The 18648-nt window shown below is 53.6% G+C and overlaps 1 protein-coding gene across 10 annotated transcripts in view; it reads left to right on the top strand.

The window, feature by feature from the left end:
* Nucleotides 1-18648, top strand: part of KCNQ1 (potassium voltage-gated channel subfamily Q member 1) — a 380778-nt gene that overhangs the window by 306801 nt on the left and 55329 nt on the right. For 6 of the 10 annotated variants that reach the window (XR_011251782.1, XM_069565748.1, XM_069565742.1 and 3 more), the window contains 3 exons: nucleotides 2621-2715; nucleotides 3640-3686; nucleotides 4507-4568. Coding sequence is in view for 8 of the 10 variants with exons in the window: in XM_069565742.1 (XP_069421843.1) it covers nucleotides 2621-2715; nucleotides 3640-3686; nucleotides 4507-4568 (204 nt within the window). In the remaining 2 variants the exon portion in view is untranslated. The remainder of the gene's footprint in view (nucleotides 1-2620; nucleotides 2716-3639; nucleotides 3687-4506; nucleotides 4569-18648) is intronic. The other 4 variants (XR_011251781.1, XM_069565746.1, XM_069565743.1 and 1 more) reach the window with 1 other exon arrangement.

Raw genomic sequence — 18648 nt, 5'->3', positions numbered from 1 at the left:
AGACGTGGCTGGTGGCCCCCCTGCGGGCCTCGCTGGCCGATAAGTACCTAGCTGGCCGCCCCTGTGTCTGGCTGGAGGAGCCAGAGCCTCTTAGCCCTCAAGTTTGCCTTGAACTCCTGTGTCCACCGTCGGTCAGTCTGGACAGCCCGGCATTATCTCGGCTCATCTCAGGCTCCTGCTGCTGCCGCCAGAGGAAATTAGCTTCAGAGAGAAAGCTGAGATGAGCTGTGCAGCCAGACCCCAGGCAGCCACTTGACAAAGGCCGCCAGGAGTGCTGACCAGACCCTGGTGGGAGCGGGGCGGGGAAGGGGTTGCTTATCAACTCCAAGATGAGTCTCAGGGGGCCTAAGAGCCCACCAGGCCATGGGTCCCGGGTGTCAGACAGCTCTCAGTTACCTGCTGTGGTCCACACCCTGGCCAAGGCGAGGCGGGGGGCCCGACTCACAGGCCCCTCTCCACCCTTGCTCCTGCAGGCGCTCACACACCTGTCCCCTGCACTCGCGTGCCTTTCCACGGAGATGTCTGTGTACATTTGCACACACAGAGCCCCTCAACACACTCAGGGGCCCACAGTGGCCCATGACCTCCCAGGGTGTATGGGAGACCAGGACAAGGACCCGCTCCATTCAGGGCCAGGCCTGCCCAACTTTGACCTCTGAACCCTCCTTCTCTCTTCTGAGCCTGCCCCTGACCACATCGGCAAGTCTGGGGGTGGCCCCAGGCCTCACAAAGCCCTTTGGCCCAAAGGAAAGCAGGCATCACCGCTCAGGACCACCTTCCCGTGGGCACTGGATACAGTGCAGACCCTGGGCTCAGCCACAGCCACCATCACAGCCGTTCGGGTTCTCCTGACACGAGCCACTCAGGCCCCCCAGCCCTCTCTCCCCTTGAATCTTACTTTGCCCTCACTCCCCTTGTCAGCCAGAGGGCTCAGCATCCCCATCCTAGAGAAGCAAACACTGAGCCCTGGGCACATTTCCACTAGCCTACCACCCAGCGCCACTCTACGTTTGTCCTGGAGCTGGGGGTGTGGCGTCAGAGAGCCTGCCAGACTTCATCCCACCCCCGACCCCATGATCCTATGACAGGCCTTGTGTCTCAGCCACATGGGGATGCAGGGTGGTCCCAGAGTCCGAAGAGGGGCGGGTGTCAGCTGTGAGGGCCCCACCTGGCGAATCTGTTGGGGACAGGAGTCACCCTGGCCTTCTTGTGCCTGGTCCCTGATGGGGAGGAGGGTTCTGTCCTGCCTCAGGATTCTGGGGTCCCAAACCATGTAGGGAGTTGAACTTTAGCTGCCAGTGTTGATGGCAGGGCCCCTGGGCATGTCCAGAGGTGCCCAGAGATGGAGGCAGGACTCTGCCCTCAAGGAAGCCCCATCTTTCTGGGAAGGCAGAGGTGGCCTTGCCCTTAGCCTAGGGAAGCCCACCTCTGGGGTGGTACCACAAGTAGAGGTAGGCCTCAGGTAGGCAGGGAGGACAGGGCCCCTGGGGCTCCCAGGTTTGAGATCTGGCCCTGGCCCTCAACGGGCATCTGAGTCTTATTCCTTCTCATCCTCTGACCCACCAGCCACTGCTCACCCTGCAAGCTGTCTGTAGCTTCTTGCAGACCCGCTACCCCCTGAGCCCCAGCCCCCAGCAAGAAGCAGTAACCTCCCAGCTCATCGCTAGTGTGAGCCCTTCAGGGTTAGTGAGACCACCTGGGCCCCCTCAACCCTGTCTGCTTGAGGTCCCCCCAACAGAGTCTCTTTTCCCAATGAGCCCTGCTTGCTTGTATGGGCAAAGGGCCTCATGAGCCATCAGACCCCCACTCGGCCAGTCCCCTGCTACCTGGGTGGGACCCACAGCCTGTGGGCTCCTGGGATCGAGGCCATAAATGTGGCTGGAGGTTTTGCTAACATCCCGAGAAGCCGCCTTCTCTGTTGTGGTTTCACCTGAGCCCCGAATGCATTTATGGGCTCAGGGTTGGCGCTGAGCCTGGAGTTCCAGAGTCCCCTGCCCTGCCCCCCTGGCCCCAGGCCCACAGTGGGACCATCCTCTCCTTCCAGGCAGCCTGGGAGCCCGGGCAGGAGGCCTGCCACCCACAGCAGGCACTGCAGGCGAGGCTGTCCCTGGGGCCCCCTCTGCTCACCTCAGGGCACTGACTGCTGGGGAAGGGGTTGGGGTGGATCGCCCCCGCCCTGAGAACAGTTCAGGCTCCTGCTAGCGAAGGTGTGGTCAGCTTGGGGCCCAGGCTGGTGGGGGCTACACAAAACTGCCCTCTTTGCCACTGACCGGAGCCATGCTCATTCCTCCCCCACCCCACCCCCACCGCCCGCCCTGGGCCCTCAGCTGGGCCAGCTCTTCCAAGGCAGTTTGGAAACAGGGCTGGGGGCCTAGGAAGGGAGAGTAGGCAGGTCCCTGGGTCCATAGGGGCTGAATCACTGGCCTGGGGTCACCCAGTTCCCGGGTGGGGTGGGGGGTGGGGGATGGGGGCTGAGCCCAGCCACGGTGAGTGCTGTGATCCAGGCCCGTCCCTTGGTGCCACATGGTCAGCTCCTTAAATCCCGGACGCGCACGGAGAATAGGCACCGTCCTGTGCCCAGCACTGGCCCGCACGGCCTGACTCTGTCTCTCCGCTGCAGCAAGCGCGGAAGCCCTACGACGTGCGAGACGTCATCGAGCAGTACTCCCAGGGCCACCTCAACCTCATGGTGCGCATCAAGGAGCTGCAGAGGAGGTGGGTGCGCCGGGCCGGGGGCGAGGCGGGGCGTGGGCATCGCGGGGCGGGGCGGGGATGGCAGGGGGCGGGGCGTGGGCAGTGTGGGGCGGTGCGTGGATGGCAGGGGCGGGGCGTGGGGGCTCGCTCCACCTGCACCCAAATCTCGGGGTGCGGACACTTCAGATCCGAGCTCACCCGCTGTTGAGCAGGCCCAGGTCAAGTCCCGGGAGATACACGACAGGGGGAGACCCTACCGGTTGGGCGCTGAGCACCCCAACTCTTGGAAGCCGACGTGTTCTGGCTTCTGGTCCATAGTCTGGAGAGCTTGTACTCCCGGAGGCCGCCTGCTCCTTAGGGGCCTGCGAGGGCTCAGACCAGCTGCACATGGGCGGTGGGTTGGCCTGGGGACCGAGCTCTGTGAGGCACGGGTGTGGCTGGGAGACCACCCATGTTGGCCACTTTGGCCAGGCAGGGACTCGGGCTGCCCCAGATCACCCTGCCCCTGTCACTGACCTACAACAGGGATGTGAGGCCCATCCAGCCCAGCGACCTGGCCTTGTCCTGGAAGGGACCTCTTGCAGTCCTGCCTCTCTGGACACGTCCAGGCACCTGGCCTGGGGCATTTATGAAGCGGCCACAGGACACTGGGCAATTCTGGGGTCCTGCTGTACCCAGGGAGGATGACAAAGGGGACAGTCCAACCACTGCCCTTCACCTCTGAACCCCCCACCCAGGCTCCCCATGGGAATGTGGGCCTCTGGAATCTGAGAGGCACCTGGCTGGTGTTGGGGTGGTGGCAGGGGGCGGCCCCCAGAAGGGGCGGGCAGCTTGTCTCGCTGGGGACGTTGGCCCATCCGCCCACTGATCGGGCAGATGTCAGTGTGGTGCCCAGGGGCCGAGAATGAGCTGGTCTCCATCTCCCTCTCCCCACCCCCCACCCAGGCTGGACCAGTCCATCGGGAAGCCCTCCCTCTTCATCTCCGTCTCAGGTGGGTTTCTGCATCGAGGCACCCTCAGCGTGGCAGCCCATGCCAGACCCGCCTACCATCGCCCCATCCATGCCTGCCTCTTCCCACCATCAGAAAGTGCATGACTCGCCAGGAAATCCAGGGAGACGGGGGCAGGTGGATCCACCCTAAGCAAGGTGGCTTTGAACACAATTAACACGGGATTTGCAGTTAGCACAGGAACCTACAAGGGTCCCTATAAGGGCAGGCCTTTCTAGGCCATTGATGATCTGGGTGTAGAAATGTGACCAGGTCTTTGGGAAGGTGTGGGCCTGGCAGTGGGGCTGCGGACTGAGAAGCCAGCCAGAACATCGCGGCAGAGGTGTGTGCCACTCTCCAGCTCTGAGGATGTGGAGCGGGCTGTGGGTCACATGGGGAGAACAGGGCCAGGCCAGTTCCTTGGGGTTGCCCTAACCCAGGTTCAGGTGGGAGGCGCAGCTCAGGCAGGGGCAGGACAGCGGGAGTTTCAGGGGCGACAGGCATCCCCAGCCAGAGCGAGTGTCTCCCAGGGGCGGAGGGCACAGTGGGCACCATCTCAGGCAGGCTGTCCCTGTCTTCCGCGCTCTCGGGAATCAAGGAAATGGGAAGGGTGGGACACTGACAAGCCGGCCAGTGCCGGCCCACCCCCTCCCCCCACCATCGCCTCCTGAAGTTCCCACCACGGAAGAGCTCTTAGGATACGTCCTCGGAGGTTCAGACCTTCGACTCTCAGCTCCCTCACCCCCGTCATCCTGGGGTCGCCTGCCCACCCCACCCCGTCAGCCAGCACCGGCGTCCCTGACTCAGGTGCTTTACCCCACAGAGAAGACGAAGGACCGTGGCAGCAACTCGATCGGCGCCCGCCTGAACCGCGTGGAGGACAAGGTAGGCACCGGGGCCTGTGCTGGCTCCCGCGGGCGCGGGCGGCGTCCTGGGGCCTGGACGGCGCTGGCCCTGGCGGCCCTCCACACTGCCGCTGGCCCCGGATGGCTTGGCGTCTGGGGTCTCCCCCCATCCGCCCGTCTCCCCTTTTTCCTTCCTCCTTCTCTCCTTCCATCTGAGCTCGTGTGGCCTTCCTGAGTTAGGCGCCGTCTACTTCCCCGTGTGCAGTGGGTGTCATCTCCGCGGTAGGGAAGAGGACGCTGGAGTCCAGGCTGGTCTGAGACCTCACACAGGGGGCATCCTTGTGGGCAAGTGGCACTGAGTGCTCGCAGGCCCCTCCCTGGCATAGCTGAGGTGGGCATCCCTCCCTTGGCTCCAGCCCGAGGGCACTCAGGGACTTGGAGACACCGACAGGGGGACAAGGGTGCATCATGCGGGGAGCAGGGGCTGCGGGCCCCGGGACCCTCTACCACGGGCAGCTGAGCAAGGGCAGCGGTAGGTGGGCAGTGTCAGCCCAGGCCCTGCTGGGCGTCCAGGCAGGATGTGAACACCCACGCTCCCTCTGCTCCGGGGCACGGCCGCCTCAGTGGCTGGGGTGCCTCGGTCCTCCGCAGGGTCTGTGCCGGCGTCCTGGAGCCCCCGCGGACCTGTGGGACAGGAGGGGCAGCCATGCTGCCGCCGTGGTTGGGTGCAGGTGCTTATCTTGCCGAACAGCTCGCTCATCTACATGGACTTTATCTGAGAGCCGCAGGGGGGGCTAAAAATAGAGGAGTTTTGCTTGGGCAGGGAGGGCATCCACTGCTCCGTTTCCTGGGCAACGCCTGGCTCTGGCACATGTCTGTCTCTGCTGTAGCTGGGCAGGCGGGCAGGGGAACGGCTCCCAGTCGCTGCCCTCACCCCCCCCCCCAGCCTGGGTCTGCAGGACTACCCTCTGCCCACCTGCAGTCTTCCCCGGCTGGGGCGGGTGTGGGGTCACGATCCAGTATGTGGGGTCTGAGAGGGAGGGCCGCTGTCCAGCTGAAACAGGGGCCCTCACCCTCCGGCCTGCCCCCTGGGGCTGTGTGACCCCGACATCCTGACACCACCGGAGAGCTGGCCCATCTCGGTCAGCACAGGCCTAAGCAGGGCCTTTGTCCTGTCCTACAGCAGACAGCCCAGTGGCAGGAGCCCTGTCTGGCAGGATGGGAACTGAAACCCAGAGGTCCGCTCCCCAGGCCGGCGGCATCAGGGCCTCAGGGGCACTGGGCTCTGCCTCCTGTGTGTGACCAGGGCTGGCGCGTTCCGTGAGAAGCCACAGCACAGCAGACCAGGCCCTCTGGGTGGGGCCTCCGGTCATTGCAGGAAGCAGAGGGGGCTTCCCTGGTGGTCCAGGGGCCGACTCTGCACTCCCAATGCACGGAGCCCAGGTTCAATGCCCGGTCAGGACCCAGACCCCACATGCCACAGAAAAAGGGTCCGCATGCCCGCCCCCCCCCCCCCCACATGGAGCAACTGAAAATAAGATCCCTCGTGCCACAGCTGAGACCGGTGCAGCCAAATAAATATTTCAACCGAAAAATAAAGGAAGCAGGGGCAGACCCAGGGAGCAGACCCCGCCCCCCACCCCCGCCAACCCCCTCGCCTGGCCCTGGGACAGCATTTGCTGAGTGAGCCCCACAACCAGCGCCCCCTCCCAGCCGCCCTGGGGCACCCGCCGTCCCACCGCCCAGATGCTCTCACCCCGCCCCGCGTGCCTGCCCTGGTCTGGTTCTGTTCCCTGTCCCGCTGCCCTGGGGCTTTCCTATGACCCTGCCCTGCTCAGGACAAGCCACTCCTTTAAGCCTAGACTGGAGCCCGGTGTCCTCTGGGGGTGGTGATGGGGCCGCCCAGGGCCCCCTGCAGCCCTCCGGCCACCTGTGAGGTCTAAGAATCAAGACATGGCCCTCAGTCAGCCAGGGGCGGTGTGGCAGGCAAAATGGGGCCTGTGCTGGCCTTGGGGGAACCCCATCACAGACCCAGATTTCTTCAGATCTGAACAACAAAGCTGGGGAGGGTCCTGGAGGACAAGGTTTGGGGGCCTCTGCCCATCAGGCTCTGCGCCCAGGAGAGGGGCCACCTGTTCCTGGGCAGCAAGGATTCTGCCTCATCCCCCCTGCCCCGTGGAGCTGGTTCGGCCGAGAGGCTCCGTCACTCGGAGTCCCAACCCTGCTCCACGCTCCCCACCCCTCCGTGGACTGCAGAGACCCAGGCGAGGCCTCCGTGGGCCCCTCCCCTGCCGGCTGACGCCCCTCGCAGATGGACCCTGGGAAGGGACCTACGTTATCAGCTTATCACAGGGGCCATCAGGACCATAAACAACCCCCTGGCAATCCTGCTGACGCGGGAAGTTGGGGGCAGGAAACGCAGCAGCCGTCCGGCCCTCGGACACCCAGCAGGCCCTCGGCAGTGGCAGTGCCAGCCGGCCCGCCAGCCAAGCCCCCGCCCCGGGCCTTCCCCACACGCCGGGCCGGCCTCAGGCCGGAAGGGAGCCTGGCCCCCAACTGCTTCCTCATCTGGGCTCCAGCGGCAGTCTCCTCCCAGCCTCCTCCCAGCAAGCTCGCGGCTGCAGGAAGAGGGGATGGGAGAGGAGGGGGAGGGGGCTTGGGAGGCACGCGGTGCCCCCCCAACCCCTGTCTTGGGGCGGGGAGCCCAGCACACCTGTCCCTGGCCTGGGCTGGCTGTCCAGGCCTGCCTGGCTCCAGGGGTGTGTGCAGGGCCGAAGCAGCGTCCTGCCCCGGGCCCACACCACACACCCCCTACCCCGGCCTCACCCAGGGGCCTGAGGGACCCGCAGGTCCCCAGAGGAGATGTGGGAGCTGCTCTTGCCTGTTGTGTTCCACACTTGGCGGAGGGAGGAGGGGAAGGACAGCCTTTGCACAAATAAATTCTCTTTTGCAAGTGGGGAAACTGAGGCCCAAGGAGTTTGCACAGCTGTCTAATTAGCTAGTTAGTTAGAGCTAGCCCCAGCGGAAGCCACGGACGGAGGGGCAGATAAGGTGGAGAGAGACAGCAGAAAAGAATTTCATAAACACAAGGGGTCTGGTGAGAAGAGGCCGCGTCCGAACAAGGAGGGCCAGGCTGGGGGCTGGGGTGGGGGCAGGCAGCGGGGTCCGCTGGTGGCGGCAGTCAAACTCTGCCCTGGAGGGGGGCACGCCTCGCCAGCCCTGAGACGGGTCCTGAGAACACGACCCCCAGCCCCGGGGCCCCTCCCTATCAGGGCTGCTGCGGGGCAAGGACCCCGGGCTCTCTGGGGACCCGATGAAGCAGTCAGCTCCCACCTCCCTCCCCCCAGTGTGTATTCTTAGCTCGGCCCCTGGACCTGCTGCAGTGTTTACATTGAGCCCTGTTTATGTTGCAAGCTCAGCTCACACTGCTTTTGCTGATATGAGGAACACAGTGGGCTGGGAGAATTTCTTTCTTCTCTGTTTTTGCCGGAAATGTTCATGGCTCAGAGCCGGACACCGGGAGTCCTGGGTTTCCAGGCCCCAGTTCAGACAGCAAGGGTGGGAAGGGCCCTCCCCAACCTGGCACTGCTTCACCACCCCCTGTCCTAGAACCCTGGCGGGGCACACCTCTCTCCTACACAGACATGCCCCCAGCCCGGGCCCCCCGCCGCCGCACCTCCCCAGCCTCTGCCCTGCACCAGGAGGGCCCAGTCTACCCCACCCTCCCTCCTCCTGCTCAGTCCTCCTCCCAGACCTCTTCATCCCCCAGCCTAAAAGCAGGATCCAGAGGCATGACCATCCAGAAGGCTCTCCATGCCTCCCTCCCTAGCGCCCCTCAAAGCTGCTCACCCGTGCAGGCCTGCTGCACACCCTGCCCTCTGAGTTTGGGCCTCTGTTATCTTGGGCTTAGGTTATTTTTCCAGACATCTATGTGGTCTCTGGCCTCTCCTCACTGCACCGCAGCCCTTCCTATTGTATAATCTTTGTTAGACACTGCAGAAGCTCTCTTGCTCACCTTTTCTTCAGAATCTTTGTATCCACATTTGTGGGTGAGATATGTCCTTGTGTTCTCATCTGTTTGGGCATCCAGTTTAGGGGAGCCTCACGGAACGAGTTAAGAAGCAATCTCTCTTCTTTTGTATTCTAGAATATTTTCTATGGGATTAGGGTTTTCTTCCCCAGAATGTTTGGAGAAACTTGAAGGCGAAGCCGCCCAGGCCTGCCGTGTTCTTTGTGGAAGGATTTTTAATTGAGTCAATCCTTGGATGGTTCAGGGACAGGTAGGGCTTTCCATCTCTTCCCGTGTCAGCTTTGATAAGTTGCTCGCTCTAGCAAGTGTGCGTTCCACCCTAGTTTCATATTTATTGGGACGTCTCATCATTTTAGCACCTGCACCGTCCGCAGTTTGTTGGTTAGCTGCATTGTCGTGGCCGACTCTTTGAGGCCCCGTGGACTGTATAGCCCGCCAGGCTCCTCTGTCCATGGGATTCTCCAGGCAGGAATACTGGAGTGGGTTGCCATCCCCTGCCCCATCCAGGGGATCTTCCCAACCCAGGGATCAAACTCTCGTCTCCTGCATTGGCAGGTGGATTCTTTACCGTTGGGCTCCCAGGCCCCTATTTCATTTGCTTGTTTGCGCCTTCACTTGTTTTCACTGGTCAAGCTTGTTGGCTCCTTGACAATTTTGTTCATGTCGTCAACAAACATTTGACTCTGTTGATCCTCCTTTGTGTTGGTTTGTTTTGCTTCATTCACTGTTTTCTCGCTTTATTTACTTGGGTTTAGTGTAGTGTTCTTTCTTTAACTTCCTTGGTTGAATTCATTTTAAGACTTTCTACATTTCTAATGCATGCTCTTAAGGCTGCACGGTGGTTTTTCTCTAAATGCCACTGAAACGTCATGCCCCAGGTTTTCATCTGCAGCTTTAATTTTGGTGTTCATCCACATAAAGACTTCTCGAGTCTCCGCTGTGACCTCTTGTTTATCCCAGGAGATGTTCTGAAATGTGATTTTCATCGTTGTTATAAGCCGTATTGCTCTGCTGTCAGAGAAAGTGCTCTGCAGGACATCAGTCTTTCGAAACCTTCTGAAATATGTTGCATAGTTACAAGGTGTCATCAAGAAGGCCAGTGTACCGTCTCTGTTTGAATACCATGCGTATTTTGAAGTTGACAGTGCGGTGTTATGCTAGTGTCTGTTAGAACAAGCTTGTTAATTGGTTCCTCCCTGGAATGTTTTTATCTACTTGATCTATCGTTAAGAAGTGTATTGAGATGCCAGCTCTTGTGGAGAATTGTCCTACTCTTCTTCATATTTCTGTCCATTTTTGACTCGTATGTGTTTTAGATCTTGTGATCAGGCACCTATAATATTCACTTTTTTGTATATTCACTGCTGAAGTCAATGTCTTCTAATTCCGTAGCACCCTCTCTCTCTCAGGCAGGCTTTCCCCCTTCTTAAAGCCTATTGTTATACAAACCTAATTTTCTTCGCAATCTTTTTTTTTTTAAGCTTTCTTGAGGTATAATTTACGTGCCATAAAATTCACCCACTGTCAGTGCAGACAGCACATTTTAGTAAATCTCTAATTTGATGTGCAACCAACATCCAAATGAAGTTTGAGGACGTTTTCAACACCCCCAATTCCCTCAATGCCATTTGCCAGCTCCCGCCGCCAGCCACCGTCAATCACTGCCCTGCTTTCTGTCTCTGTCCTTAAATTTCTGTTAAGACTAGAAATTTGCCTTTTCTGGATGTTCCCTGTAAATGGAATCAGACAGCTTGCGGTGTTTTGCGTTTAGCTTTCCTCACATAACGTAACATTCTCGAGGGTCGTCTGTCCTGCACCATGCATTTCTTTTCTTCTTAACGCTCAGCAGCATTCTGTTGTATGGATCAACCACATTCTGTTTATCCATTTGCAAGTTGATAGACGTCTGGACTGTGTCCAGTTTGGGGCTATTGTGGTCAACGCCGCTGTGAACTTTTTCTCTACGAGTCTGTGTATGGACATATGTTTTCATTTCCTCCGGTCAGGTTCCTAAGAGGGGAATTGATGGGTCATATGGTCAGTTTCTGTTTAACTTTCTAAAACATTTCTAAACTATGTTCCAAAGAGTTCGTACCAGTTTGATTTCCCACCAGTAACACACAAAGGTTCCACTTTCTCTATATCCTTGCAAATACATGGTATGGCTGATCTTTTTTCTTTTCGCCATTCTAGCTGTGGGTTTGATTTGCATTTCCTTAATCACTAATGATGTTGAGCAACTTTTCATGTGCTTATTAGCCATTCATAGTCTTCTCAGGGGAAATGTTTATTCAACCCTCCTGACTATTTTCTAATTAAGTAGTTCTCTTCTTGAGTTGTAACAGTTGTTCATATGTTCTGGATACAAGCCCTTTATCAGATATAGGACTTGCAAGTATTTTCTCCCACTCTGGGGCTGTCTTTTCATGTTCTTAATCATGTCTTTTAAAACACAAAAGTTTTAAGTTGCAAAGAAGTCCAACTTATCCTTTCTTGTATGACTCATGCTTTTGATGTTACGTCTAAGACTTCTTTGCCTATTCCAGGGGCATGAACATTTCCTCCTACTTTTTTTCTTGCAGAAGTTTTTTTTTTTTTTTTAGTTTTAACTCTTGCATTTAGGTCTGTGATTTATTTTGAGTTAATTTGGGGATGTGATATGTGGAAACGTTTGGGGTTTTTTGTTGTTTTGGTTTGGTTTTTGTTCCTTTTGCTTATAGAGACCCAACTGCCTTGATACCATTTGTTGAAAAGGTTACATTTCCCTCATTGACTTTTCATGATGCCTTTGTCAAAAATCAATGGAGCGTAAGTATATGGGTTTGTTTCTGGATTCTCAATTCTGGACCACTGGTCTCTAGCCCTGTCTTTAAATCCACATTCCTCTATCTTGATCATTGTAGCTTTGTAGTAAGTTTTGAAACCAGGGAGTGTCAGTCCTCCAATTTTCTTCTTTCTCAAATCATTTTGCCCTTTCTATATTTTATGAATGTTTATATGGATTTTAGAGTCAGGTTCCCAGTTTCTACCAAAAAAATAAATAAATAAAAAAGAGAGAGAAGAAACCTGATAGGATTTTCCTAGAGAGTGTACTGAATCTATAGACCCATTTGGGAAAACTTGACATCTTAACAGTATTGAGTCTTCCAGTTCATGAACATGGTATATCCTTCTGTTTATTTGATCTATTTTAATTTCTTCCCATTATATTTTATAATTTTTAGTGTATAAATCTTACATATCTTGTTAACTTTCTTTCTAAATATTTTATTATTTTTGATGGTACTGTTAATGGAATTGTTTTCTTAATTTCATTTTTGAGTTGTTACTAGTATATAGAAACTGGAGAAGGAAATGGTAACCCACTCCAGTGCTCTTGCCTGGAGAATCCTGTGGACAGAGGAGCCTGGTGGGCTGCCATCTATGGGGTCGCACAGAGTCGGACACGACTGAAGCGACTTAGCAGCAGCAGCAGCAGTGTATAGACATGCAATTGAATTTTTATATTAAGCTTATAAACTGTGACTTCATTGTTATTAATGCTACTAAATTTTGTTGTTGTTGATTCCTTAGGATTTGCTATATATAGGATCATGTCATCTGTGAGGCTTCCCTGCTGTCTCAGATGGTAAAGAATCCGCCTGCAATGTGGGAGGCCTGGGTTTGATCCCTGGGTTGGGAAGATCCACTGGAGAAGGGAATGGCTACCCACTCCAGTATTCTGATCTGGAGAATTCCATGGACTGTGGAGCCTGGTAGGCTACAGCCCATGGGGTTGCAGAGTCAGACACAACTAAGCAACTTTCACTTTTTGTCATGTGCGAATAAGGACAATTTTATGTCTTCCTTCCAATCTGTATGCCTTTAATTTCCTTTTCTGCCTAATTATACTAGCTTGACTGTCTAGTAAAATGTTAACTAAAACTGGCTAGAGAAAGTCTTGTAGGGCAAACTGTTCTATCATTTACCATTAAGTATGATGTAGGTTTTCATTAAATGCTATTTGTTGAGTTGAGGATGTTTTCTTCTGTTCCTAGTGTGTGTTCAGAGTTCTCACAAATGGATGTTAGATTTTCTCAGTTGCCCATTCTGCAACTTTTCGGATGGGCATGTGCTTTTTAGCCCTTATTTCTATTAATATGATGTGATACCTTAACTGATTTGGGGATTTTAAACCAGTCTTGTGTTTCCCACTTGACCATGGCGTACAGCCTCTTTTATCCGTCATTGGATTTGGTTTGCTAAGATTTTGTTAGGAATGTTTGCATCCATATTCATAAAAGATACTCTTCTGAGTTTTCTTGTGTTTTTTTTTTTCCTTTCTGATTTTGGTGTTGGGTTTTTAAATTCTTTTTTTAATCATATACACATTTTACATGTCTTTTGTAAACCCTAGATTTTTAAAAACCATTTACTACATCTATACTTAATATAATTTCCAATATGTTCTGATTGATTTATAGCCATGTATTTTGTGCTTTTTATTCGTACTAAATTTTTTAATGTTTACTTTGCTCTTCTTTCTTATCTCTTGTTGGATTGATAGTTATTTTTCATTGCACGTTTTCTTTTACTGGTTTTGAAGTTATATGACCATTCTTGTAGAGGGTAACCTAGGACTTTATAAACAGTTATATATTAAAGCCATTTGCTATGTTTGCCCACATCTGGAATAAAGTAAGTACCTTAGAACATTTTAGTTTCCATCTCTCCAGCTAACTTATATGTTTTGTTGTATATGTAAGTTCAAACATAATTAGCAGAGTTTTATATTGGAGAGGGCAATGGCACCCCACTCCAGTGCTCTTGCCTGGAAAATCCCATGGGTGGAGGAGCCTGGAAGGCTGCAGTCCATGGGGTTGCTGAGGGTCAGACACGACTGAGTGACTTCACTTTCACTTTTCCCTTTCATGCCTTGGAGAAGGAAATAGCAACCCACTCCAGCGTTCTTGCCTGGAGAATCCCAGGGACGGGGGAGCCTGGTGGGCTGTCGTCTGTTGGGTTGCACAGAGTCGGACACAACTGAAGCTACTTAGCAGCAGCAGCAGCAGCAGTGCTTTATATAATCAGTATGTATTTAAATTTACCCATCTATTTGCATTTTTGTCACACATCATTGGAGAAGGAAATGGCACCCCACTCCAATACTCCTGCCTGGAAAATCCCATGGAGGAAGAGCCTGGTAGGCTGCAGTCCATGGGGTCGCAAAGAGTCAGACACACTAAGCAACGTGACTTTCACTTTTCACTTTCATGCATTGGAGAAGGAAATGGCAGCCCACTCCAGTGTTCTTGCCTGGAGAATCCCAGGGACGGGGGAGCTTGATGGGCTGCCGTCTATGGCATCGCACAGAGGTGGACACGACTGAAGCGACTTAGCAGCAGCAGCAGCAGCATTTATTTGTCATCTCAGATCTTATATGTGGGGGTCACTTTTTTTGACTGAAGTATTCATTAGAATTTTATTCAGTGAAAATCAAAACCCTTCTGATTTTGTTTTAAAATGATGGTTTTAGTGTTGTTCTTAAAAAATATTTCCACTGGCTACAAAATTCCAGACCCTAGGTTACCAAAATGATGTTCTTTTAACACATTGAAAGCATCATCAAGCTGTTCTTTGACTTCCATTGTTTCCATTGAGAACAGAGATGACAGTGAGTCGTTGCTCTTCAGAAGGCAATGCATCTTTTCTTTCCGGCTGGTTTTAAGCTCTTTCCTTTGACTAGTGTTCTGTATTTGCACCATGTTGTATTATTAGAGTCTGTCTTTTGTTCATTCTGCTTGAAATCCATTGAGTTTCCTCAATCTGCAGTTGGTGAAACGCATCAGGCCTGGATTATACTCGGCCGCTGTCTCTCATATTTTGCTTTAGTTCACTATTTCTCCTGGAACTTTCAGGAGACGTCTGGTCGACCATCTCAGTCCTCTCATGCCTCTGAGTGCACCTCTCTTTCTCATTTATAAAAAATCACTTTGTTCTCTGTACTGTATTCTGGATACTGTCTTCTGATCTGTCTTCCAATTCACTAATTATTTCTTCTAATAATTTCTTCTAAACTACAGTTAAATTTATCCAAAGAATTTTAAATTTCAATGATTGTTTTTCTATGTATGGAAATCCTATTTAGTTCTTATGCATACTTGATAGACCTTTTTATAGTACCTTTCTTTTCACTTGTACATTCAAACTTGAAAAAAAATTTTTTTTTCTTTCATTTTTACTTTATTTTACAGTACTGTATTGGTTTTGCCATACATTGACATGAATCCACCAAATTTCTTGAAGTGTATTGAATACAGCTATTTTATGTTTGAAAGCGTGAAAATGTAAGTTGCTCCGTCATGTCTGACTCTTTATGACTCCATGACAGTAGCCTGCCAGGATCCTCTGTCCACGGAATTTTCCAGGCAAGAATACTGGAGTGGGTAAGCCATTCCCTTTTCCAGGAGATCTCCCCAACCCAGGGATCAAACCCAGGTCTCCTGCATTACAGGCAGATTCGGTTTCTGTTAATTCTGGCATCTCAGTCTCTGTGAGTCACCTTATCTGTTTATGGTTTTCCTCCTGGCTCTCATTCATGGTGTTTTGTTCCCTTTGAGGATTTCCTTTTTTTAATCCTAAGTTCGTATATCTTACCGTGTATCTCTGGGGATTTTTGAGGCCTAATGTGGAGTTGACCTTGGGGAGGATCCATGTTGATTTCTTCCATTGCACTACACGTGGGAGCGCTTGCATTTGGGCTTCCAAGCTGAGCATACCAGCTTGTGGATATGGCTTCTCAGATCAAATATTGTTCCACTCCTTTCAGCAGCAAAGCAATTTTCTATATAGTCTTTTCAGGGACCGGGGTATTTCTCACTGACCATTGAACCTTCACATTGAACGCAGAGCACTTTGAAGGTTCCAGCTTTACAGAGGGCTCTGCCATGACACTTCCGACCTGGGGCAGGTCTGGGCTCGGATACCTAAGCATCCATCCCCTATGAAAACCAAAGCTGAAGATTACTCAGCTCATCACATGCCTTCAGGACACCGCTCACCTCTGTGGGCTCCACGCTCACCGTGCGCTCAGCCTCTGATCTCTCTCACCTCCCGACTCACTCACCAAGGCCAGTGAGTCTTGTGGGCAGACAAGCTCTTGTTCACTTACAGGGCACGGAGTCAGGGTTTGGAAGGTGGCGTTTTTCTGGGCACCCTGGGTCTGATGGCTGCTGTTCCAGCTCTGTGTACTGATTCCTGACCTTCCTAGGCTTCATCTCCGCATGAAATTGGGAGACGTTGGGCAGTAGCAATGTGTCTGGTTCCTGCTGGTCTGTGGGGTCTTAGTGATAAGCAGGTCTCATTCTGGGGCTCCAGCAGTTCTGTGCTGGGCCAGCAGCTGTTCGGGACTGGACTGAGAAGAATGCTCTTCTCCAAGCCCCCTGGCCCTCAGACAGAAAGGACTCCCCCACTCACTTGCACTGAGGCCAAGGATGCAGAGATAGGAGCCTCTGGACCAGGGGGCAGCAGTCTGGGGCCCATGGGCCAAATCTGGCCCCTGACCTAAAAGGATGCAGAGATAGGAGCCTCTGGACCAGGGGGCAGCAGACTGGGGCCCATGGGCCAAGTCTGGCCCTTGCCCTAAAGAATGTGTGGCGAAGCCTTTGTATGAGCCCTAACGCCTGCATTTATTATCTGGCAGTTGACAAGAAAGTCTGCTGATCCCCAGTTCAGACCAATGTTGCCCAATAGAAATATAAAGGGAACCACAGATGTAATTTCAAAATTTCTAATAGCCACATCAGAAAAATAAAAAGAAACAAGTTAAATTCATTCCAGTATATTTTATCTAACCCAGTAGATTAAAACATTATCACTCTGGGACTTCCCTGGGGATCACTGATTAAGACTCTGTGCTTCCACTGCATAGAAGTGAAGTGAAGTTGCTCGGTTGTGTCCGACTCTTTGCAACCCCAGACGCTTCAACCTCTGAGCTACCAGGGAAGCCCCTGATACCTACCAGGGAAGCGCACTGCATAGGGTGCAGGCTTAATCCCGGGTCAGGGAACTAAGATCTCAGATGCTGCACAGCATGACCAAAAACTAAAAAAAAAAAAAAAGTTACATGATCATTCCAGTATATAATATTAACAGAATGGTTAGGGTGGACAACATCCTGTCTCCCAAAGCCAGCGTCTGTTTTAGACTTAGAGCACGCCCCTCTTTGGATGCTGAGTTTTCGTAAGTACTGCCCGGGCTGCATTTAGAGATCAGAAGATTTACAGTTGTCAACGGAGGTTCTCATGCCTAAATTAGCATTCCTAAACAACTGTTGTTAAAGTCTTCTAATAACTGAGTTGGGGATCTGTAGTTACATCTGAAGTCATTAAAATTAAAATTCAATCAAGTTGAGATCCAGTTTCTCGGTGTCAGCCGCATCTCCACTGCTCTGTAGGCAAGCTTGGCTGGTGAGCAGGCTCTGGTACCATGACTCAGACTGTGGTGTGCTGGTGGGCAGAGGCGGGAGTGGCCCCCGAACGTGTGACCGGGCCAGACCCAGGGAAGTACTGGGCAAACACCAAGCGGGCGAGCAGGTGCTGATGTGGGGCAGGTGGTGGGGGCGGGTGGGGAGAGTGTCTCCAGGCCCAGCATCCCCTCTGAACGCCCTTGCACCCTCTTGGGCTCCCAGTCCTCAGACTCGAGCCCCCAGAGCCCATAACCCACACCTCCCTGATGACCACCCGCCTGGCAACCTGGTTCTTATAACAGCATCTGTCTCCCACCAGCCTTGGCTCCTGGGGGCCATAGGGACAGCGTTCACCTTGGGAGGCTGAGTTCCCAGGCTGCCTTGGACTCCGCGGGGCACCTCATCGCCAGCTGGGGCCAGTTGCCTCTGAAGGCTGGGCAATCTCAAAGGGGCTCCCCCCACCCTGTGCCCAGCTCCCCAACATCCCTCTGCTCCTGCAACACTCCTCTCTTTGCTGGTGAACTGCTCTTGAGTGGCAGGGCCGTAAATAGGCAAAGGCGTGGGCTTTGCCTGATCAAAGGGCCCCCTTCAGAAGCCGTCATTAGCTGCTATTCTGGGAACTGGTTATTTTAAGGTTAGTGTATTTTTTCTTTCCTGAGGAGCCGTCTTAGTGGATGGCGAGGTCCTGAGGTGCTGGCTTTTCAGTCAAACCACACAAGCCCTGTTTTGTCTAGGGTTTCAAAGATAAACCTATAATGAAAGCGTCACTTGACGCTAAGCGCTGCCATCCCCATTCCTGGGCAGAGGTGGGCAGGCCTGCCAGGGAGTCCCTGTACCCCTCGAGCCACAAGGAGACTTGCTGGCCCCGGGATGGGGCTGCTGTGCTCCTGGAGGGAGCCAAGGTCAGAGCCGAGCGTTCTCACGGCCAAGGCGGCCCCCACAGGCCTTGCCTAGAGCCTGGCTCAGGGGGGCATCTTTCAACAGACAGCCCAGCTTTGGCCAAAGATCTGTGGGAAGAGGCCCACCCCCACCAGTGGCCAGGGGAATGCACAGTGATGTCATGGTTTAGGAAAATGATAATACCCAGTGCTGGCATGCATGTGGGAAAACAGGCATTCTCACACACTGCTGGTGGGGACTCTAATTACTACAGGGTTACACTTCTGGAAAGGAGTCTAGCCGCATCTGTGAACATTGAAAATACATGTACCTTTGAATCCCAGGAAAGGAAGCTCACGTACCAGGATGCTAGCCATGCTCTGAGTGCCTGAGAGAAACGAGGAACCATTTAGTTGCGTGAGTGAAGAGCTGAGTGAAGGAGACTCCTCCAGCTGTAGGTGCCCCCTGGCCCGATGGCCGTCAGAGGCTGATGAGTGGCTAAGTCAGAAACCTAGACGCCAAGAAGCCGGGTTCCCAATCGCGCTTCCCAGGACAGCCCTGGGAGGGCCGGGGAGCGCAGCCCAGCTCCAGGGTGCTGGGGCTGTCCCGGGAGCAGACATCCCAGGTGCAGCTCTGAGATGCTGCAGGTCAGGGTGCCCCTTGCAGTCTGTGTGCGAGCTCGAGGTCGTTCAGGGAGAAATGCGGTGCCCCGTCCTGGTTCCTGCTCCGGCCTCGGTGCTGTCTGCTGCGGCTGCGCTCCCACCA

The sequence above is a fragment of the Ovis canadensis genome, chromosome 21, assembly GCF_042477335.2.
Source record: "Ovis canadensis isolate MfBH-ARS-UI-01 breed Bighorn chromosome 21, ARS-UI_OviCan_v2, whole genome shotgun sequence".
Lineage (NCBI taxonomy): Eukaryota > Metazoa > Chordata > Mammalia > Artiodactyla > Bovidae > Ovis > Ovis canadensis.
This window is presented reverse-complemented; position numbering and strand designations above follow the sequence as displayed.